Here is a 23740-nt window from a genome sequence, read left to right as displayed (position 1 = left end):
TGCCAGGAGGATGGTATAACCTTTCCCAAGGGAATGATGCTTCCTGACACCAGTCAGCTAGAGGTTGGCTCATACCCTGATGCAGGAGGGTTTATAGCCCTTCTCAACCTCTTGGTCACTTTTTAAAAATCTTTGCTCTTCTAACACTGTGTAATGAAGTCCACTCACGGCTAGCCACCCACTCATGGCCAGGCATGGCATCAGCTCTCTCTCAGGGCTCATGCCCCCTGATGATGGTCACTGGCTTGGTGGTAATGTCTCTGCCGGTAACTCATCCAGTGACTCAGTCCTCCAGCCAGGTCACTGTCCTTAATCTGCCCCTTCCTGGGTCACAGTTGTCCAAAAACTAAAAATCCCCAAAATGTCTTTAACACAAAACAAATCCTTCTGCCCTCAGTCAGCCTGCCAGCCCCTTGCTGGGCTCATATGCCCCTTCCTTGTACAGTACAGCTAGGTCAACGACTTGACATGTATTCCTGTTTTCACTGGGCCACTTCCTACCTCACCTCTTTACTTCTCCTCCCAGTCTCTTCCCTGTTTGATCTAGCTCACTCCTAGGCCGCACAGCCTAGAGTGTTATCCTCACTCTCTCTGAGGGTCAGGCTCCCCTTTCAGCTGAGAATCTCAAAGTGCTTTACAAACAAACATTCATTTATTAACCCCGCCCCCCAACACCCCCATGAGACAGGAAAAGTATCATTATCCCTGCTAAATGAATTGTCCAAGGCCAGTGAGTCCATGGCAGACCCAGAAAGAGAACCCAGGAGTCCTGGTTCCCAGCTCTGCTCTACACGCCAGAGCCCATGTTGTATATTTATGCTGCCCTAGCCACCTAGGACAGACCTAACCTGACAGGAGGAGGAGTTCTGCCGCTAAAGGAACACCACCGCCCAACAACCAGCTAGGCCACCTGCTGTGTGTTTTTCTCACACCCCTGCCCAGGCCATGGTTTCCCTACATACATCTTCAGCTGTTTATTTTTTACAGAGCTGTAACTATCTGATTAAGCCTATTGAGACATATGAAAGCTGTAAATATATATTATGTTCCCTGAGCCATGGGGGGACCTGGCTTCCCACTCCAGCCTGTCTCTTGGCCGTCTCACCCACCTGTGAACAATCTCTTGTGGTCTGTGTTTCCCAGATCCCTCTAGCTCCCTGCTAATGTCCAGGGCCCTTCTGTTGCCAACATAGGACCTGTTCCAAAGCCCTTTTGCAATCAGAAGGAGACTTTGCATTGACTTCCATGGGCTTTGCAGCAGACAGACAGACAGACAGCAAAGCACATTTCCTTCACAGTTCTTATAACAGCCAGCGCAGAGGTCTCAGCTGCAGTAGCAAGGAAAGCCTTCCCTACAGGGGTAATTAACACAAGACCTTTGAACAATTAAGTCAGGCAAATGTTTCACTTACCTACTCACAGTGTGTGTAACTAGCTGCATTTCCCCCCTCTCCTGCCCACCTCCCGCCTGCTGCTTTCACGGCCAAAAGCCTTGGTGTCCGCTCTTTGATTTGTTTCAGGCTGGCTGGCTGGTGTTATTCAACCAGGCGCTAAGACTAGAGAGCAACGGGCAGCGAGCTGAGGAATTTTTCGGCTTGGAAGAGGAGCATTTCTCTCCCCCCCAGTAACTGAGCACCTGAAGATTATTTGACACTTCTTCCTGTCCACAGCCGCTGGCCCCTCCGCCCAAACCAAACAGGGATTTTAATGCCCTCTTGGATTTGAAAGCTCTAAACCTGTTGTTAATAAAATGGTGGCAGAAAACAGCAACGTGGGGGGCGTTGTTTCTTGTTTAGGACTGAGTTGCTTTTGATGTTTTTTCCTTTATGTTTGTTCTGGGGGGATTTGGAGTAACTTCGGAAGAACTTTATTGTGTTGCAGTAGCTCCTGGGAGCCTGTCAATGGACCAGTCGTGCTAGGCGCTGTACATATAACAAAGTGTTTCTTGTGTTATTTCTCCATTTGGGGTTTCTCTTTAATTGGTTTTGTTCTGTTTGTTTGTATGCCGGTGTCTTTTTTTGCTGCGTTTGGATTGAGGAAATATTTTTGTTTGGTGGGGTTTTTGTTCTCACGATTTGTATTTGTTTCCTTGGGAAGTTTTGTGTTTCTTTTTATATGTATTTATTATTATTTTATTACTATTTCTGGTTGTTATTTACTATTATTCTGTTAATATTATTATTCTGGTTGGTTGTATTAATAATACTATTATTGCTGGTTGATTGGCTGGTTTTTGTTGGGTAGGTTCTGTTTTAATATCAAGGAACTTTTGATTTTTAAACCCTGGAATCTTAGGGCGAGTTTTTCTTTTACCCTCAGGCAGTCACCGAACTAAACTGTATCTTGTTAAAAATCCAAGAGCAGACGGTTGCATTGGACGCCTTGGAAAGAGAAAAGTGGGCCCCCACCATTGAACTCATCCTTCCTCAGCCAAGCGGAGCCTGTCCCAGGAATAGCCTGACCCCTCCTTCAAGGGAAGCAGGGTTCCTGCACTCCGAAAACCAGCAAGGGCCGCAGGGAGCACAGCATGGGCAGAGCAGAGAAATTAACCAAGGACGGGCAGAGCCCCTGGCTAAAGCAGATCGCTCTCTGCAAAGAATGAATGCGCCTAGGGGAAGATTAATCCGATTTCTCACCTGCCGCTGAAGGTGTGGGGCGAACACAGGTCCAGGGTGAAATACGGGTCCTTTGGAGTCCATGGAACTGATTTAAACGGGGCCGGGATTTCGTCCACGCTCTGGCGGGGCAGACGAGGGATTCTCTCGCAAGGCAAGCGGCAGTATGTCCCTGATGGAGTTTGAAGGAAAACGTTTTCCTCCGTCGGTGGCCTTATTTCCCCGCCCTCAGTCTCTCTAAGCGGTTCCCCATTTTTTGCGGGCCCTGCTGTCTTTTTCAGGGCTCTCGGGGCGTGTGTCGTGCGGGGGCCTGTTTTGCGTGCAGGGTGATTTACCTCCATTCAGTTCCCTCTTGGGGCGGGGGGATAGTGCATTTCTATTTCGGGCAATTGCCTTCATGGAGCTTTCTCCCTCTCGTTGTAATACGTCCCTTAGAGTGAAAAGGGAAGCCCGTCTTTCTTGGGCTACGTGAGCGTGGCTGGAAGGCAGTTTCTGTGCTCCATAGGGAGGAAGAAGCTTTCCATTCAGATCCCCCCCACACACACACCCCGAAACAAGCCAGTAGTTTGTGGAAGTTTATTTCGCTCTTTTCCCTCTAAAAAAAGTCATCTAATTTTTCAAATGAGACGGTCTCATTTTAATCACACCCCTATCTTTACATGCTATCCACATCTATAGTGTGGAATAATGCAATCGCTCCTCCAGAGGCATATAGCGTGATCTATATATACACACCCATAAAACTGATCACAGGCGCATCCTATATCCTGTAATAATCCATACTAGGGAGATTGGCTAAACCAGGGGGGCTAATTATGCGCAAGTGCTCTGAAGAAAAATGGGACTGATTTGATTAAAAGGACAAGAAGCGAGGGGGAGATGGAAGAAATAGAAACCGAAAATCTCCTCATCTCAAAAATCCCGTGCAGCAGGGCCAATGAGCCAGGAAGCATCAGCAGAACAGAAGCTGGTTTGGTTATTGGCGGCTGTTGTTCAAAAACAAATGGTGGGATTAAAACACCAGCCGCTGAGACCAATCCAGCGCCAGGCGTTATAGCGCTGGGCCTCGGCCCGTGGACCCTCACCCCGGCTCTTCCAGCAGATCCCTTTGAAATGGAGAGAAGCCCAGTCCCCTTCTCCCCCGTGGGAGATCGGGGTGCTGGCGCCCGCTGGGATGAAGGTTTGAACAACTCAAGGCCGCTGGGGGCGACTGGGCCGGACCTTCCCAGCCAGTCCCAGGAGAGCTGGGGGAGGAGGGCGCCCTGGAGGAGGAGAGGGGAGCATGGAGTTCCCACCAGCGCATCCTACGCGTGGGGTGCGAGAAGGCCCACCGGGGCGCTATAGGGCAGGCCGGACAGGCCCAGAGGGAGTTCTGGCCTCTCTGAATTAGCCCAGGGGGCTGGGCTGGGATTAGAGGGTTAATACATTTGATGGGAGCCACACGTGACTGGATTCTAGTGGTTTAAGTCAGGCTGGGCTGAGGTGGGGGGGACGCGATCCCTCCCCACTCCGGGCTCAAAATCAGCGCCGCGGCGGGATCCCTTCAGCCCCGTTATCTGCTGGCCATGGAGGCACAGGGCTGCCTCTCCTTCTGCCCGGCTGCAGCCCCGCCACCCCCCCCAGGCAGCGCCCTCCCCGCCCCAGGGCTCCAGCCGCGGGAGCCCAGCCGGGGCTGTGGGGCCTTTCAGGGCAACCCGAAGCTCCCGCCCCATCACCAGCGGCTCAGCCCCAGGCTGGGCCGCTACCCGGACACTTACCTTCCAGCCCAGGAGAAAGCAGCCCCCAAATACCTGGAGCCCCCCAGCCCGAGCCACCGCGCGGTGTCTGTCAACGGGAAGGCTTTCTACCAGGCCGTGGCCGAAGGTAAAGGGGGGTTTGGGCCCTGGGGGGCAGGAGTAGCCGGGGGTGAGTGAGAACGGGCCGTGCCAGGGGGGACTCGCAGAGAGGGGGGCAGTGGGGTGGGACCTGCACAGACTCCCTCTGACAAGCGGTGCAGAGCCAGTCCTGGGCTGGAAGAGCTTTTTATTAAACGCGCTGCTTCGTCCCTGTCTCTCTTTCCTTCTTTACCTGCTTCTTTCTCTCATGCTTGCTTTCGTTCCTTCCTATCTGTCTGTCTGTCCCCTTCTTTCCTGTGTGCGTGTTTCTCTCTCCTGCCTTCCTCCTGTATCTTTCTGGCAGGTCTACCCCCCTTTCCCTGCACTTTTCTCTCTCTTCCAATTTTCCCTCTGAGCGCAGTGATTGTATTGCAGGCCCCACAACCGCGCAGGGAGCCTTCTCCTGGCCCCAAGGGGCTGCTTTCCGAAAGGAATAAACAGCACCAATGGCCATGTGCGATCTACCCCTTCCACCCTCGCATGGTTGAGCTGCCCCGTTTTCTCGTCATTTCATCCGACCCCAGGCCTGATGCTGCAGGCCTCGGGCACATCTCCCACTGAACCCACCCCCGAGTCAGAGCTGCAAGGTGAGGGTTTAAAAGGGAGCTCGGGAAAAATGGCAAATGTCAGCCTCGAGCTTGGAAGCGAACAAGGGGACGCGTGCACAGAGGGACAGCGGATTTATCGGAGGTTAACACTGTAAAATGAACTTTGGCTGGAAATTCACAGGCAGCCCCTCAATCCCTCCCCAAATATCTCCAGAAAAATGAAATGAGCTATTTTCTCTACCACAACTCCTGGGCATTGGCACGCACCACATTTTAGCATCCTCAGAGCATCAAACTTCCCTTAATTAATTAGTATTTTACGTATATAACTTTAGAAAAAGTAATGCATGGAGCAAAGAGATTTTTACATCTTTTTTCCTCTTTCTTTTCCTTTCTTTCTATTGGGCTGGACCTCGTACAGTCCAGACACTTATTCTATAATCAGCTAGATCAGAAATCGAAGGAACTCGAGCAAAAGTGGGGTTTTTTTTCTCTCAATACTGTGCTGATTATCTTCCCCCCCCCCCCGCATCTGTTTCTATTTTATTTCTTTATTTTTGTATTTTAAAATTCATTTTCTAAAATGTCTAAGATAAAAATGTCCTGCTAGAAATGCCGGAAAAGTTATTCCCTTCCTATTTATATTTAATTTTCTTTATCGTTGGAGAGCGGTTTTCTTTCCTTTTCAGCTATCTCAATGTCGACATTTTTGTTTATTTTGAAAATTGGTCATAGATACAAAGGCTTTTTTCCTCCTCTCCCCACCCCTCCCCAACGTGCTGCAATATTACATTTGGCAAAAAGTATAAACAGAGAGAAATGTCTAGTGGTATTTCATGTTACCTAGGATTTAACTAGGCGAAATGAGACTAAACCAATATACCAAGAGGCCAGTTTTCGTTGTCTGGACACAGGGCAGCTCCCAGGGTGGCATTTTCATTGTCACATAAATCTACTCTTCCCCGTGCTATTCTAAAGTCAAACGACCAGTTCCCCGATTCAGCAAAGCACTCGAGCACGTGAAAAGCTAAGTTTGAAAGTTAAGCATTTTCTGAAAAGCTTTGCTGAATCGGGGCTATGGAGAAGGTAGGTTTCCCTCGTGTTAGGGTCTTAGAAAACCAGTCCATAAACCCTGCAGAGATGGAGAAATAAATGGTTCATTACCATCCTGCCATCAGTTTTTAATTGCCAGAAGAATGAAAATCTATTTTAGATCACTGGGAGGAGATGGCCTAATTACACTGTTGATTATTACCACGATCAGAATTGTGCCCACCTATAGATGCGAACCTAGGGGCGTGCATTATTATTATTATTATTATTATTATAATCCTCTGCGATTTTCAAAGCAGCATAAATCAGGCAGCCAAATACTATTGAAATTCAATGCGAATTGAATCCTCCGCTCGCGCACAGACTTACACAGCCAGGCTTAATTTTACACGCAGTGGGTGAAATCCTGATCCCAGTAAAGTCAAGGGAGAGTTTCTCCATTGGCTTCAGAGAGGCCAGAATGTCCCCGTTAGAGGATATATCCTGCCCCCCTATAAATCACTGGTAAAGTTCCCCTTCACTTCGATGGCGCAGGATCAGATTTAACGCGTAGTTCCCCCGAAGTCAATGAAGCCGCGAGCAGCGTTAAACGGGTGCGCGCTCCGGCTTCTTTGAGAATCCAACCGTGGGGGTGCGGACTTTACCTTGAACAGAGACATTTTTAAAAGGAATGTATTATAATATATACGGGCCGTAATTTCTACTGAGAACTGTTGGAAGGAAACGGATGGAGACTGTTCCCACTCTCCATCGCCAGCCTTGGAGGATGCAAATTGGAGAATCCCGTGTCTTCCTGGATCAGGCAAGCCAGCTATTACCGAGGTCTATGGGAATGAGGAGCACAGGATGGGGTCAATCCTGGCTCTGCTGAAGTCAATGGGTTTTTTGCCATTGGCCTGGATGCAGCCAGGATTTCACCCGCGTCTGTGTGAGCTGGGCTTTGTTTTTTCAAGCAAAGGGATAACACAGGGATGCCCTCCAACAGCAGAGAGGGCAGTTTCACAATCTTGAGTCGTGCAAAAAGAGAAGGAGAAAGTCAGTGCAGAAAATAAAGAATGGAAAAAGATTCGGGGGGGGGGAGGGGGAGGGAGATTGCTCAGCCCATTTGTAAAAGTTCTGCACTTCTTGGCAATCGTACAAAGTTTCTAGACAGAGAAGCTACTTTCCTGTCTTGACAGCCGGACGTGGCGACTATTTCGTGGCGCATGTCTGTCTTTTCCCTGGATCATTAGCATGTTGGGGTGCTTTTTAAAATCCGCCTCTTTATCCACCCGTGTACTGCCCAAGAGGATTCGGACAGAGAGGGGTTTACACATGGACGGTGAGGGCATTACATTGACTCTAAGTGGTTTCTAATGCTTCGAAAAATCTGTAAAGCCCGTTAGGATCCTTTGGCCTGAAAACCAGTCAAGATATTAATGCCTGATGATCTATAGCATTAGATATCGATGGGTCCAAGCAAGTCAAACCTCAATGCTGGGCAATAATAATCTAGTGCATTAAAAACCTAATAATTATTATTATAGTGTCATTATTTCATAATACCTGGCTCTTAAACATAAACCATACCGGTTTTGAAATGAGGAAAATACAAAAATATATAAATGAAGGCTACCACCACTATGGATATTAATGCTAATAACGCAATTTCATAAAAGGCAAATAAAGAAATGATGATATCTAGGACCAACAGGAGGAAAAGATGATGATGATGGATGGTAACAGCCTCAGGAAATAACAATAGAATCAATAAGAAACAAAATATGACAGGGTTAAAATAATCATCCCTCATAATAATAAGCAAATGCTGTTTACTTATATCAAGTGACAAATACAATACTACAACGATGTAAAAAATATCGAACAATAATATCATAATGAGTTTCAACAATAACTATGCGGTTATTGCTGTTATACCACTGAACTGTCACCTTTAAATAACCTTTGGAACTCACTGCCACTTATTAATTACTCTTATCATATAAAATGGCAGTGAGTTCCAGCGGTTAGTTAACGTGAAGATGCGGTGATCTAATAAAATAAAGTAATGACCATACAACATCTCAAGGTAAGGAATGCCCTGAGATTGCGTCAGGTGTCTCTGTGCTGTTGGGGTTCGCACACGTGTATACCCAGAACAGCTGGGGTAGCCTCCAGCCTGCCCTACCTGCAATTCTTTCTTTCCTTCAGGTGAGCTGCTCATTCTGCCTGACGGCCCGTTTGCCTGCGGCTCAGGCTTAGGTCCTGGCCCGGCTGCTGAAATCAAAAGGAAGGAAATGGGGGCATTTGTTCAACTTTTTGTTAAAAGGTTAATTTATCAGGTCCGACGGGGGGGTGGGGGGGGGGAGTAGGACCCGCTCCCCTCCGCCCCCGAGCCTGCAAAACACAAACGCAGCTCGGTCTTGTTGTCAGCACACTGATCCGTAAAGCGGGGAGGAGAGCTCCTTTCGGGGGGCCGGAGAAGATGCCATTGCTCCTCAAGCATTTCATCCTTCATCTCCCCTTTGCTTTGTACGGGCATTTGGGTTACAGACACTTCACAAACAAACACCCCTGGTGCAGCACGATCTACGTGTCCTGTTGATGTACGATCCATCCCTTGCGCGTACAAAATACATCCGTTCCAAGCAGAGAACAACCGAATCCCATTTGGAAGAATATTTTCGCTATAAATATCAAAATTTTTGCCTCTCCGTTATTTAGAAAGTATTTTTCAGTTGTTGATTTCATTTAAAACCTCCGTGTAAGTCTATATATTATGTAGTTCCGTGGATGAATTTATCTGTTCATATTTGTATGGCGCACACATTACGTTCTATCCATCCTCCATCTCCATCCACACAAACGCATGTAGGGAGGTTAAATAATTCCTCATCTGAGGGATAATGTCTATAGCATGTTTCTCTGTATGTGAGGCAGAGGTTAGTTCATGTTTAGAGAGTCAAAATGCTGCCATTGCTCTTGCTGAATGTTCTTTGGATTTGATCGTTTATTTGTGTACACACACACACACACAAACGATAGATTAGGTAGCTATTACTGCTGGTAAAAATGTTAATTTTTTTTCACAAAAAGAACCAAACAAAACGAAACAGTTTAATTTCATTTGAACGTTTGGAGGGATTTTTTTTTCTATTTCTTGATCAAGAAAAAACTGAAAAAGTGTTTTGTTTTGTTTAAAAAAAACAAACGTTTGTTTTTTTTCATCCGAAAAAAATTAAAATAAATAGAAACATTTCTTTTAGCCCAAACTAACCTTTTAGTTTCAATAAAAAAAAAATCCATTTTCGTGGGGGGAAAAATGGTTCAGTGACATTAATGCAGTCCCCTATGATTTATAGGCGCGCACGCACACACACACACACACACACACACACACACACACACTCTTTTCGGAGAAAGGCAGCTCTCTGTCTACGTGTTCCATACTGAGCCCAACTGCACACTAAATCTGTTTCATTTTACTGCCCTTTCCCCCTTCTCTTTCATCAGACTCACTTAAACAACCTGACACTTTCCTCCTAAATGAGCGTATGGGACGATCACGAAACTCGGCGCTGCCCATCTGAAATGAAAGGACCTCTGCTCCTTTAAGCTCGACATAAATTCTGGAAGGACTCTTTCTTCGAGTCTCCAATGGACCGTCTGAAATATGTAGTTCTTAAAATGAAATCTGGGGAATGCCTCGCCCCTGATTTCCTTCCCTGCGAAATAAGGTCAGCTGTAGGAAACTATTTACCGCGTGGCCCTTCATGTCTGCGCCCTTTCAATCTAGCCCTCCTGATAAAAACCACAGTTTGAACTTAATTAGAAGCAGTTGGACTGGACTGGAATTAGAGCCCCTTGCAGACTAGAAGGCAGCGTGCTGTGTAAACAACTCTGCCCCTGAGAAAGGGGAAACAGGTACCACAAACAGAGACGAGGAGAGAGAAAGAAACCAAAATAGAGAGAAACATTCTGTACGGAAGGAAAAGGGCAACCCCCCGCTCTCCATGGACAGCTGTATTTCCAATAGCTTTACCCAGCAACCGCCGCCCTGAGACCCACGTCGCGTTACCCTCTCGCCTTTAAAACGAAAGCTGGCGTGGGAGTTTCTGTACAAGGGTAATCGGAAGACGGGCGAAGAAATCATGCTAAAAGCTAGCTCGGGTTCGCCAGGGCTATGAAGAGCCGCTGAGTAGGGGAGACCAGAAACGGGGCCGCCTGGGCAAGGGGAAAAGAGGGCGATCAAAAGTGTGAGAAAGCGAGTGAGAAAGTTTTTTTCACTTTTTTCTTCTCCCCCCTTCCCCAGTGCAAGATGGGAAGGTACAGCTTCCTCTGGGATTTAACAAAGACAGGCACAAAGCTCCAGCGCCCATCAGAGCTTAAAACCCTGGGCAGAAATCATTCCCTGGCGTGACTTTTCTGCTCCCTTGATTTTGCGAGGGCCCCGTGAGATTGCGGGGAACACAGAACGTCTCTCCGAGTTTGGCCAAAGTAGTAACTGGAATAGGAAGGAACTGAGTAGTCCGAAATGGACTCGGTTTGACGGCTGCTTATTCCAGGGGCAGGAAGAGGTCTCTCTTACCTTCCTAATGCTCCCAGATACCGCGGTGATGGCTGCCCACACAGGCCTGTATCACATTTACCGTGCAGCTAGCCACAATTTCTCCCACGGTTGTTAAACAGCGAAAGAGTCCCTTTCTTGCCCCATCTCTTTACTCCTGGTCGCTTTGAGTTTGTCCACTTTAACCCAAGAATGGTGCAGTTGTTCCCCAGCTGCTAAGCCCTGGCCGCTTCACAACCCGCTCGTCTTTTCTGTGTTAGATATCCCCTCAAAACAGCTCACGAGAAATGTATCACTTCATAGCCACTTTTCCCTTCTCCTTTTGTCTGAGATTTTTTTTTTTTTAACCCTGCCGCCTTCCTGTCTTTCTTTCAGACGATTGATTGATTGATTTAGGTCCCTACGTTGCTGGGTTTAAATTCATAGATCGCGTGGAAATGTGATGTGTGTTAAAGAGAAGCTGTTTGAAGAAAAACGCAGGATCATTTTGTTGATCAGATTTGAGGAAGGGTCACAGCATGAACCTAATTCTGGGAATCAGTTCCGGCCAAGGATCGTTCCATGCCTTACAGAACCATCTTCCATTCCTTTACCTAACACTTCGGGATCTTCCCCTCTCTCTGAATTTAAACATATAATCTCAGCTAAGGGCATTGCTCAATTTTATCTCACTAACCGCCCTGCAATCCTGCATGTTTGCCTCTGTTGATATTCTGGAAAATAAAATGGAGAACAACTGTTCCATCGCATGGATAAAAAATAAGTGTATTTATTTATTTTCAATAGCTGGATAAATATCGCTCTGGAGAACAGAAAAAGATCTCTGAAATGTCTTGTTGATTACATTCAGAGAAAATATTTCGCGTGGTAGGAATTAATCAAAACAAACTGACTCAAACTCGGCTCTTAGAATAAACCCCAAATTGGTTTAATTAAGAAAAAAAAATCCCTAACTAAACGCACTTCCTAATCCGGGGAGAGAAGAAGCTGATTAGAATGTTAGAAACCATTTAAGAAGGGAAAAAAGAGCCGGGTTCCTATCGAACAGCGTCCAGGGCACGGATTCGGATCGATTGATTTTTGTAAATGGGTTTAATGCGCGGACCTTCCTTTTTCGTGCTAAGTACCCAGTTTCCGTGCAATATCGCGACTCTAGATCTGGGGTAAATTCGGACCCCAGAAGGTCATTTTAACTCTCGAGAAACTCACATTGCCCTGGTTTTGTTAAATTAGTGAGAGGAATGAAATGAGACTTTGTTTAGGATGCTGAGAAGGGAATGAACAAAATGAGCCGGCTAACAAGGGGGAGAGAAAAGATGAGAGGGGAAGAAAAGAAAAGGAAGGGAAAAGGGGAGAGGGAAAAGAAAAGACAAAGAGGCTAAAATCGGTCAATCTCATGCAATATTTCAAGGTCAACGCGTGGCTTAGCTGTCTTCTAGGGTTCTGATACAAAGGCACCGTCTGTCTGGGTTCAATCACTTTCTAGCGGACAGTTGAAGGGAACTTTCTCTCCAGCACCTTCGATGCCAGCAGCTCGTACAGCCAGTTTTGTGGTTAAAACCCCAGCGCCATCAGATGCTGCCCCTCCCCTTTGCTGAAACAGACATTCTTTGGGGGGCAGAAACTGCGACGCGGCTGCAGCTCGAACGAGTCCTATGTGAGCACAGTTAACACGCAGACAACTGGGGCGGCCCAGAGATAGTTCGCAAGGCTCACACCGAGACAAGAAATGAGTGGGTCGGCTCCCACGGGACACTAGAGGAAAGCATGGGGCACCCTGCCACACCCTGTAGACAGGATCCGGGGTCCACCCCATTCAACCTACACAGGACCCAGACCCGCAAAGAAGACTGGGCCTGATCCTGCCATCACTTGAGGACCATTACCAAATTCCCAATTCCCCCAGTGGTGCAGGATCAGGCCCAATACCAAGAAAGCAAGCAGGGGGGCAGTTAAAGCTCGGAGCCCTGGTTCCCTTTCTGCTGGAGAAGGCGACCTTGGTGGGGGAAAGGAAACCCCAGAGGCTGGACCCAGTTAGGAGGGGAAAGCATTCCCTAGAATGAGACCAGGACAGGAACTTCAGCCCTAGGGCAACAAGGTATCTTCCCCCTGTGTATCTCCAACCCCAGCTTCCAGATCCGCTGAGACCCAACTCCTCCCTTCCCAACATCCCTGTCTCTTCCCATCCCCGGGTGCCCTCAACCCCATTTTCACCTGCTGAGAGTAACAGCCTCCAGGTGAGTTGAAGGTGTGAGGAAAGCGGTTCCCTAACAGCTCCTTTCCACTGAGGCACTGATGGGGCTAACGTGTCCTGGGCACTGCCATGCTGGCACTGCCGAGCTGGATGAAAGAGGGCACTGATCGGGATAAATGAGCTGGCATGGCATCTTCAGGGTGGGCCCCCCTGAGAGCCCTTGACAAACTGGGCAAGCGTTGCCTACCCACATTGGTAACAGGGACCACGAGGACCACATTGCATGCCTGACCCTTGCACACACCACCCTTTCTCTGGAATGGGCAGGCGGCCTGGTTGCTGCCCCATTTGCAGCCTCCCTCATGCTCGTATTTTAAGACTTTTGTTTCTAACAGTAAGCCAGCTCCTTGGCTGGCCCACATCAGCATAATTCCCCTGATGGCAAAAAAAGCCAGTTTCCACCCACCAAGGATCTGGCCCCAAAAGACCTTCCTCACTGGGGTAGTTCCCTCACGTGTTCTGCTTGTAAAGTTCACAGCCAAGCCGGTGTTAAGAAAACGGCCCTGGCTTGCTGCTGAAAAAGACAGCCCAAGTTCCTCTTTCAGTCCATGGCTCTGATTTATCCCCTCAAACACATTTCATTACAAACGCCAGACCCGGGGAGAGAAAAATGTCACACACATTTATTGCCATAAATCCCCAACAGGCAGTTTCCTATAAAGCAATTTCTCAAACAATTGAATCGGGTTGGGAAATAGACTCCCGCGGCGGTGCCGTTCAAAGGTGCTGGGATAGCTTTCAGAGCCGGGTGAGTTCTTTCCAAATACTTTCCTGAGACAGACATATCTTTGGGGAGCCTCTGGCTGCCAGCACATTTGCAGTGGCGGTATTTCAGTGGCAGCAAACCCATTGCACTGAGTGCAAGAACTGAGCCGTCTCCATGCACAGGGGTTGTGGAGCGTGTCTGTTTGTCACCACACCAGGCAAGATATTGCAGCCTCTGTGGGGGGACAGATTTTGTGCCCTACTGTTCTGGGGATAAGGAATGGGGTGTGAGCTCAGCAAACAGTGCTAGGATGATCTTGCCTTGCCCGTACTTCAGGACAGGCCCTCAGTGGGGGTAAATAAGTGCAGCAGCTCCACTGAAACCATTGCTGATTTACACCAGTTGAGGATCTGCCCCTTCAGGTGCGTTCCACCTAACTTATTCTGCTCACTAGCCTCCATGAGATCCTCATTCATCTCACCTACCTCCATAACTCAGCTGCTTCCCTCCTTATTCCTTCCCATCCCTCTCGGCCTCCTGCCCCGCTTTCCTTCACCCATCCCATTGCTAGATACTCGAAGGTACACCCCTGCTGCAGCGCACAGCTGGGCAAGCCCTTGAATGAATGGTTCTGCGTGCCCTCAATTCCTGCTGGAGGCAAGGGGATCACAGCACCTTCAATAATTCTCCTAGAATCATAAGAACAGCCATACTGGGTCAGACCAATGGTCCATCTAGCCCAGTATCCTGTCTTCCAACAGTGACCAGTGCCAGGTGCTTCAGAGGGAGTGGAGAGAACAGGGCAATTATGGAGTGATCCATCCCGTCGTCCACTTCCCAGCAGTCAGAGGCTAGGGACACCCAGAGGATGGGGGTACATCCCTGACCATCTTGGCTATGACGGACCTATGCTCCATGAACGTACCTAGTTCTTTTTTAACCCAGTTATACTTTTGGCCTTTACAGCATCCTCTGGTAACAACTTTCACAGATCGACTGTGCGTTGTGTGAAGAAGTGCTTCCTTTTGCTTCCTTTAAACCTGTGGCTATCAATTTCACTGGGTGACTTCTGGTTCGTGTGTGATGTGAAGGGGTAAATAACACTTCCTTTTTCACTTTCTCCACACCATTCCGGATTGCACAGACCTCTATTATATCATCTCCCACCCCCCTCCGCTGGTTGTCTCTTTTCTAAGCTGACCAGTCCCAGTCTTTTTAATCTCTCCTCATATGGAAGCTGTTCCATCGCCCTAATCATCTTTGTTGCCCTTCTCTGTACTTTTTCCCTGTTCTACTCTCCTCTGTTAAATTGACACGAGACACACACGCACTGTGCACTAAGCCAAGGCAGGTAACAATCTTTCTATTTTAGGTACATATGTGACCCCCCCATCACTGTAATATCCAAGTGCTTCACAGTCTTTAAGGAATTGATCTTCTTGGGAGCTAGGAAAGGCTATTATCTCTGAGAGATGGGAAACCGAGGCACAGGGTTGATTGACTCGTCCAAGGTCACACAGAGGTTGAGGAAGAGATGAGAATAAAGCCCAGGTCTCTGCAGTCCCTGGCTAGAGTCCTAAGGAGTGTTGTAACACCCCCTTCCCCCCCCCCCCCCACGCAATCTAAACTACCTATATGGTGGCACTGAGCACTTATCTATTCCCCAGCAGAGGAGCATTCTTCCCCTCTGGGTATATTGCAATCATCGGCAAGATGGATTCAGACCCACTATTTGCCCTTCTGAGTCTTCCCCTTTTAGGGACTTCATCCACAAATCCCACCAGCCCTGCCTTCCCCACCCCAAGGCTGAGCCATTCAGTCATTGCCAGGAATGCTTAATTTTTGCCTGATAGAGCATAGAGGAGTTTCCCCCCATAAATACAGGCCCTAATCTCTCTGCACCCACCCGACACCCCTCCTCCCCATGCTGTTGTAGTGTTTAATGGGGAATTTGGAAAAATGTGCGCTGCATTAATCCCTTCAGAACCAGCAGCCAAACTCCCGGGTATGGAATAGTTTAGAATAATCCCTAGGAGAGCAACATCTGAGGGGGTGGGGGCTGTGGGAAGCAGCATTGCTCTGTGATTCTTTAACCCGCCGCTCTGTGTGTTCCCACTGTAGCTGGAGAGAAAAGCTGCAAAGGCCAGGGGTACCACCCAGTGCCCACAGACTGCAGAGCCCAGCTGGAAGAAGCGTCTGAGCTCAGATGTTCCCCAGCTGCTTCTCTGGGCAGCTTGAGGGAGCACATCTCCCCCGAGCTCACCGATCCCATGGAACTATCCAAGAACAAGAGCAAGAAGAGGAGGAACAGGACGACCTTCAGCACCTTCCAACTGGAAGAGCTGGAGAAGGTCTTCCAGAAAACCCATTACCCCGACGTCTATGCCAGGGAGCAGCTGGCACTAAGGACGGACCTAACAGAAGCCAGGGTGCAGGTAAGGGAACGAGGGGCGGGGTCATTTCTGCAAGGCCCCCTGCTCCTTTCCACAAAACGCAGTGACCTTCGGCACCAGACTAATAGCTCCACCACCCTGGGATTGTACAAGCAGAGCAGGGTCAGGTACTGTCAGAGTCAGGCTGGTACTTGGACTGGAAGATTGCCAGGAGATGCTTATATAGTCCTGGTGCTCCTTCTTCTAGATAAGTCATGAACCCAGCCTGGTGCTACAGGGCTCCGTGCTGCTGGAATGTCATCTTTGTACATCAAGGGGCCGCAGCCATTTGTGCTCATTAAATATCCCATTGTGGTATTTTTGCCAAGGGAAGGGTGGTTAATCACAGTGTTCAGGACCAGTTCTAGTCTGGAGATTACATTCTATCATCTCATTTTCTGAAGTGCCCATCATTGTATAGGATCTAAGCACAAGTCTGCCTCCCTACATTCCTCCTCTGTTTTCAGATGACAATGAAAATCTTCTACTTCTTTTCCTAGAAGGCCAAGCAGCATCATTGTGTGCTGTTAACCATCTGCCACATTCCACCCCAGTAATATCTTTTGTTGGACCAATTTCTGGAACTCTGACAGGCTATCATCAAACAATTACAACCCCATAATTGATGGGGACCACATCCTGAAAGAAAACTTTCCCAAAACCGCTCGTCTGCCTTCAAACAACCCCCAGCCTCACCAAGCTCATTATGAGAAGCAAGCTCCCTACAGACCAAGTCAAAGTAGCACTAGACCCTGTCATAACAGATGCAAAACCTGCAGACATATCTCCACCTCAACAACGATCAGCATCTCCTCCAACACACCTTTCCAGATCCATGGGTCCTACATACGCCTATCACAACATGTGGTGTACCTCAACCATTGCATCAGATGCCTCAACAACTATGTGGATGAAACCAGACAATCATTACGCTCCCGAATGAGCTCACACAGAAAAATAGGACAAGACAAAAATATCCTGTCGCCTGTGGGTGAACACTTTTCACAAAACAGCCACTCCATATCTGACCTCTCAGTCCTCATCCTCAAAGGAAGCCTGAGCAACACCTTCAAAAGACGAGCCTGGGAGCTTAAATTCATAATTTTGCAAGACACTAAAAATCAAGGACTCCAGAGACATTGGATTTGTCTCCTTATAACAATCTGTAACTCACTAACCCGCTTTCATCCTGTAACTGTAGAGGTGTTAATTGCCCACTTCATCTTGAATAGTCTTTTGCACATGCATTAACTTCCTATGCGTCACAATCTGTTCCACCTTGTATTTAGCTGGGACTCTCGGTACCTTTCCCAGACCTGAAGAAGAGCTCAGTGCAGCTCGAAAGCTTGTCTCTTTCACCAACAGAAGTTGGTCCAACAAAAGATATGACCTCATCCACCTTGTCTCTCTCATATCCTGGGACCAACACAGCCACAACAACTCTGCAAACAAAGTTTAAGCCTTGGCATTCTTGTTCAATGTCTTTTTTTTAATAACAGCACCATCTTGTGTTTATCTAGGAGCTTTGAACCCAGCTTAACGATTTCTACCACTGGCATCCCCAGGGCATGCGTAGGGACTGGAATGGAGTGGATAACTCATCCCTTCACTGAATGGAGAGGCCACTCCAAGGAGACCTGGGCATACAGCAGGGAGCAGCCCAATCTTTGCGCTGGCACCCCCTTTCCATCAGGACAAGCCAGCCTGCAAATATAATACTGGGCGAGGAAGAATGTGCCATCAGTGTAGAGATGCAGAAAACATCTCCCCCATACCTCCCGATGGGGGCAGGGAGATGGAACATTCCACTGCCTGAGCCCCCGCTCATACCTGGGGACTCCACTGGGATGTACTTAGCCACTCAGCCAGCCAAAGCTACAGGGTTACCTGGAAGCACATTCTGAGGTGGGGTGGCTTCTTGGGAGAAACCAGTGGTATCCCCTGGTGGCAGCCTTCATAGAAGACTGAGGAGAGAGTTGAAGTGAGGGCTGGAGCCAGCGTTAATCATCTGTATGATGGAAAGGAGGCTGCGGTCATTTGCTTTGGGACAGAATAATAATAACCTCTAGCTTTTATACAGCACTTTTCATCTAGAGACCTCAAAGTACTTCACAAAGGCAGTATCAGTATCATTATCCCCATTTTATAGGTGGAAAAACTGAGGCATGGGGAAGGGACATGGCACCTTCTGAGACAGCACCAATGAAACTGCCTCAGCATCTCTAGTGCCCCCCAGAGACAACTCTGCCAGCATCTTGCTAGATAGCACCATACTGCAGTCATCTTCTGGGGCTAGTTCCATCCCTGCCTCCCAGGACAGTCTTGGCTGTATCATCAGACAGAGAACTCCCAGCTAGTTCCTCCTGGCGGAGCACAGACCCCCTGTGAATATACTCATTTTTATGTACTGGAGTACATCAGAGTAGAAGCAGCTTGGGGAAATCTGAGGCCCAGGAACGCATGAGTCAAGGTTCTGTGTGTGGTAACTGCCTGTAGGCTGCAGCTATTCGTATGCAGCAGCTGACTACTTACTAAGGGTGTAGCTATATTACAGCAGCACAGCTCCAGTGCTGCGGATGTGCCACCGTAGCACCTTAGTGTGGATGCTTCCTACATCAACGGAAGGGTTTTCCCATCGCTGTAGTTAATCCACCTCGCCGCGAGGCGGTCACTAGCTGGATGGAAGAATTCTTCCATCGACCTAGCTGCATTTATTAGATCAAGCTACCTATGTCACACCGGGGGCAACATTTTTCACAGCCCTGACCGATGGAGCTAGGTCAGCCTAATTTGTAGTTGTAAATAAGGCTGTAGAGAAGATATAAAATGAAATAGTCACTCTAGTTATGGGGGAGAAAGGACATTTCCCTCCTTTCTGCTGCTGTTTTTTTTTAAAGTGAAATCAATGCTAGTTAAAAGGCAGACAGCCCTGGAGACTGACGTCCACTAGTTATCCAGAGAGCAGGTACAGCAAGGGAAATGGCAGCACAAGCTCGCCCCAAACTCCATCCAACAGATGACATCAGCCATGACCCGGAGGGACCAGACCTGCTGGTGCTGTCCCTCCAGGATTCGTTCAGTCCGTGGCACCTCTGCGGCTGCCAAGAAAGCAGTGAAATAGTGACAGCTATACCAGGGCTACTTGTGTGCTGTAGACACCAGTCAGCTAGGAACCGGACCGACAGCCACCAGCCACATTGTGGTAAAGGCTTTCAGACACTGCATGGCATCAGATCCGCTGGCCACAAGATGAAGGGCCCCGTGTCTCGCTGTCAATCCACGGCTTGCAGTGCACGCTCTTAAAGGAACAGTTCGTGTGCTGCCTTGTGGCTGGGTAGGATGTTGTCCGTTTTTACCCTCTCTAGAACCTCACTGATCAGTCGTTCAGGTCAGCCGGGGGCTTCCCTCGGTCCTGTGACTCAGCCCTCCAGCCAGGTCAGTTTCTAGTCTCACCCCTTCTGGGTTAAGGGAGAATCCAGTCCAAAAACAGCCCAGCAGCCTTGTGTCAGGACTCCAGCCTGACTCTGGGCCCATCTTGACCCTTGCCCAGAGCCTTCACTAAGCCTTTCTATGGTGGCCTGTATCTCCAGTCTGGGTTCCAGCTCAGGACCCTGTTGCCTATGACTAAGTTGTGCTTCTTCAGACCCCTTGCTTCTTCCCCAGGCCTGCCTCTAGTCCTCCTTCTCCAGCCCTCAGAGGAATGAGAACGTAAGAAAGACCTGCTCAGCATCCCCGGGGCTGTCAGGCAGAGTTTGCATTAACCCTCTGCCAGCTTTGGCTCCGTGGAGCTTCTTCCTGGCAGCTAGTGGGGAGAGATCTGTCCACCTCCCAGGGCCGGGCCCTTCTCAACCGGGCTTTTCCCTTTTAAGGCTCCTCTTCCAAGGTTGGCATGGCTAAGCCGAAAGCTGTTCCTTAAACCCCTTTTTTGCCTGGTGCGGAGCTTGTACACCCCCTTACAAACAGCACAATGGAAGGGGACTTTCGGGGGCTAAGTGGTTTCATCTGGCGCTAAATGAAGTCCTGGTTTCAACCCTTCATCGCACCACAGATGGAAATGTGTTTGGTGGCCTTGTACCAACCCCGAATGGGACCAGAAACGAACCCAGGAGGCCAGCAGGGAATCTAGAGCTCCGAATGGTCTCTGTAAATTAGAGCAATAGGACTGGGGCAGTCACGGTGCCAGGCAAGAACCAAGATGCACTGGCAGATAGAGCCTTGCCCAGTGCTCTTCCTGCAGTGCCTGGGGCTCCATATTCTGTGGGTGTCTCCTATCTCTCGCCCCCAGTAAGGTCTTGGTATGTCTGAAGTTTGTCTCTTTCAGTGGGTCCCTGCTGGGTCTGTCCCTTGGCTGTTTCAGTGACTCTGCGTTGAATGACAGTCTCAGTTTACCTGGGATTTGCACTGTTCCACCCCCAGGTTTGGTTCCAAAACCGGAGAGCCAAGTGGCGGAAACGGGAACGTTACGGGAAAATCCAGGAGGTGAGAAATCCTTTCGCAGCCACCTACGACATCTCTGTCCTGCCCAAGGCTGAAAACTACCCTCAGGTACTGAGACAGAATCAGGCACAGCGACCATACCTCAGCACCACCGTTGGGTCAAATTTGGATTTCACGTCCACTGGCATAAATCTGGATTAGCTCCATTCAAGTCAATGCAGTTACTTCAGATTGACACCATGTAAATGAGAAGACAAGGGGTCCCTAACCTGCCCCCCTAAAGGGAGAATAATGCAGCACAGCAGAGCTAAAGCATATTATGTCCCATTTCCAAGCCTTTTGCATCACTTCACTGGTGAATCTCACACTTCCCCAATATCCCCCCAAGCACCTTACCCCAAAAAGCAGGGATAAACACAGCAGAATAGCCTGACTGGTGCTGCCTTCACATTCACCCTTCATATTTCTAAGACAGCTGGGAGGATTTTTCCAGACTAAACATTTTTTTTTTTTTGCTGAAAAATGCAGATTCAGGTCGACCAAAACAGTTTGCAAATTTGCATCAGCTTCACCAGATTGTTTTGGTCAGAAAAAAAACCAAACAAAAACTCCAGAAAAAGTCAAAACGTTTCATTTCAACCTTTTAAAAATGAAATGTTTTGATGCAAGATGACTTCTCGTTTTGATTTTAATTTTTTTTTAAGAGATGAAAAAAAAAACAACCCTCAAAATGAAACAAAATGTCTTATTTGACCCAAAACAATATTTTTTATTTTTCAGTTCGGCCACCTAACCGGGGAGAAGGGAAGGAGGGGGGAAAAAAATCAGTTATACACATAGCTCTATTTTCTAATGCCCTGGGGACATTTTCCTTGTCCCTCAATGTTCCTGGCCAGAGTTAACTAAAGACAAGCCTGGCCCCTCTCTGAAACTCCATCTCAGATTTTACACTAGCCCCTCTCCAGGCTGGAGCAGGACTTTGGGAATGTGGTCGTTTCTCTCTGGAGCCCTATAGAGTACAGGCATGAACAACTTTCTCATGCCAAATTCCTGCATCCAAGCACAGCTGAGCTCTGGGGCACTGGAAAGACGGTGCTGATTGAGTATTTGGCAGATCGAGACCATTTCTACCAATGAATTGCATCCAGGAATTAGTGAGCCCCCCTAAGATTTCTGCTCTCTGCCCTCTCATTAGGTGCCTGTTCATGCAAAGCCAGGGGGAGTTAAAAGCATTCACAAAATCAGGTCTTATGTTCCAGAGCAGAAGGATGTGCAGCTCTAGCACTGGGAGTTATGTAGCTGACAATCCCCCCGCTCCTCACAGCCGTTATCCCAGGGGCTCCCTGCCCTGGGAACGCCATACAGTGGGGAAATTCAGGGCTATCCATACATTACGTAAACCTCACCCCCCCCCTTCTTTTTTTGGGTTATGTTTTAGTTCCCCTCTTTCCGGGGTAACAAAGTTCAACGCGTAACAGTCCAATGTCCTTACAAAAGGTCTTTGGCCCCAACTCCGGGCCATGTGGTGTGTACACCTTTTTCTCAGGGCTTTCAGCTGTCCATAGCCCCTTCTTTCTCAGCAGCTTTATGCCACCTTTTCCAGTGGCTAGTGTGGGAAACCCAGGCTCACCTTCTGTGCTGGGTTCCAGTCCAGGGGCCCTATACCAGCAGACAAGGTCTGCTCCTTCAGACTCCTTGCTTCTGCCTCCTGGACTTTGTTCTACTGTAGCTTGTCAGTTGGCCTCTCCCAAAGCCTTTTTAAATTCACTCTTCTTTCAGGGCAGGGTTCTCCTCAGGAATCCCCCTAGAAATCCCACATTTAAACCAACTTCTGCCCTCCTCAACCTTGACCTTTCATCCCTCCTAAGTTTCCCTTGCCCAGGCCCTCACCTGAATGCTTCCCAGGGCTCATCCCCTGGAAGTCCAGATCCTGCCCCTTTATCAGGGCTCACCACCAGAGCCTGTTACATTCTTGTGGCTGTTCCGTATATCTGTTGGTCACCTACCAGACTTCTCCACTCAGGAGGAGATCCCAGGGCCAGCTCTTCACCTCTGGGCTTCCTTCTTGCCTCTCCAGCCTCTAGTCCCAGGGAATGACCGCAGAGTTCTTCTGTCTCACCCTGCAGCTCCTTCTGATCTGGGTTTCCTAGTTATCACCCATCTCCGTCCTCAGCTGGGCTTCATCTTTCATCAGGCCTGGCATGCCCACCCAGTGCAGCCAGATGGGTTAATTGGCCTCTCAGGCCCGCATTAACCCTTTTAAAGCCAGGAGGGGGGTATATAGCCCATCATAATTTCCCATGATGCCACACAGTCTCCCCACTGATGGAGTGGAATGGCAGGTCATGGGAAATGTAGTCCATCTCGGGCTTCCAGCTTGTAGGAGAGACCGGGCTCATCCTCAGACCCTCATGGTAATGCCCAAGAAGCGATGCACCCCACAGAGAAATACAGTTTAATGTTGAATTTACTCATTTTGACATTTCCAACTCGAAATTTCAACATTTGTTAGGAAAACGGAAACAGAACATTGCATGTGGGGTCGGTACAAGATTAAACTGGGGTGTTGAAAGCAGGATGGAAAGTCCACCTTGCGCTCAGCTGCACACCATGCCTTACAGCAGGAATGCAGGAGGAACAATGAGACCTCCAGGCCAGTCAGCAACTAACCGAGCCTCGTCTGTTTGTTTTCCTTTGTTTCAGCTGCAGAATAACCTGTGGCCAAGCGCAGGATCGGGGAGCCCTGCAGGCCCCTGCCTCATGTCTCCCGAAGGCATCCCTTCCCCCTGCGTGTCTCCGTACCCGCATTCCCATGGGAACATTGCTGGATTCATGGGCATCCCTGGTTCTCCCAACCACCACCCCGGGATCAACAACCTGTACTCCATCCACGGCTTCCCCCCTTCCCTCGGCAGTCATGGCTTTGAGTCCCCGCCGGACAATGACTACAAGTCCCCTGGCCTTGTCACACTGAGGATGAAAGCCAAGGAACCAGCCAGCCTGCTTAACTGGACCACATGATCGCCCTGGAAGGAGCTGGGCCAAAGACACAACCCGCTAAGCAGGTTGTAGGCAGCTCTTTGACGCCATCTTTCCAGGAGGGATAGAGAGAGCTCCCAGCCTGGGCTTTTCCTTTCCCTTCAGCCTCCCTGCACTCCAAGGCCAGCAGCTGGCACCCCAGAGATGACCAGGATCCCCTGGCTGATGTGAACTAAGGAGCACAGTGGGCATCTTCCTCCGTGTCTTGGCACAGAGGTGCTGGAGCCAGCCTCCAG

General features: G+C 48.8%; 1 protein-coding gene and 2 long non-coding RNA genes across 3 annotated transcripts; 1 reads left to right on the top strand and 2 right to left on the bottom strand.

Moving 5' to 3' along the window:
• Nucleotides 1-806: 806 nt before the first annotated feature.
• Nucleotides 807-3256, bottom strand: LOC137142413 (uncharacterized). The gene is made up of 2 exons (XR_010916914.1): nucleotides 2637-3256; nucleotides 807-1352 (listed from the first exon to the last, which is right to left on the bottom strand). It is a non-coding gene; the product is annotated as an uncharacterized lncRNA (long non-coding RNA).
• On the top strand, nucleotides 3124-23486 carry ALX3 (ALX homeobox 3). The gene is made up of 4 exons (XM_067531776.1): nucleotides 3124-4478; nucleotides 15718-16031; nucleotides 20445-20573; nucleotides 23169-23486. Exons 1-4 carry the CDS (start codon nucleotides 4181-4183, stop codon nucleotides 23484-23486), a joined length of 1059 nt encoding a protein of 352 aa, XP_067387877.1. The 5' UTR covers nucleotides 3124-4180.
• On the bottom strand, nucleotides 6552-22578 carry LOC137142412 (uncharacterized). The gene is made up of 3 exons (XR_010916912.1): nucleotides 22472-22578; nucleotides 8258-8346; nucleotides 6552-6734 (listed from the first exon to the last, which is right to left on the bottom strand). It is a non-coding gene; the product is annotated as an uncharacterized lncRNA (long non-coding RNA).
• Nucleotides 23487-23740: the final 254 nt, after the last annotated feature.

The sequence above is a fragment of the Emydura macquarii genome, unplaced genomic scaffold, assembly GCF_026122565.2.
Source record: "Emydura macquarii macquarii isolate MOO-44397 ecotype Brisbane River unplaced genomic scaffold, CSIRO-AGI_Emac_v2 contig_3220, whole genome shotgun sequence".
NCBI classification, from domain to species: domain Eukaryota; kingdom Metazoa; phylum Chordata; order Testudines; family Chelidae; genus Emydura; species Emydura macquarii.
Note: the sequence above shows the minus strand (reverse complement) of the source record. Positions and strands in the feature narration are given on the sequence as shown.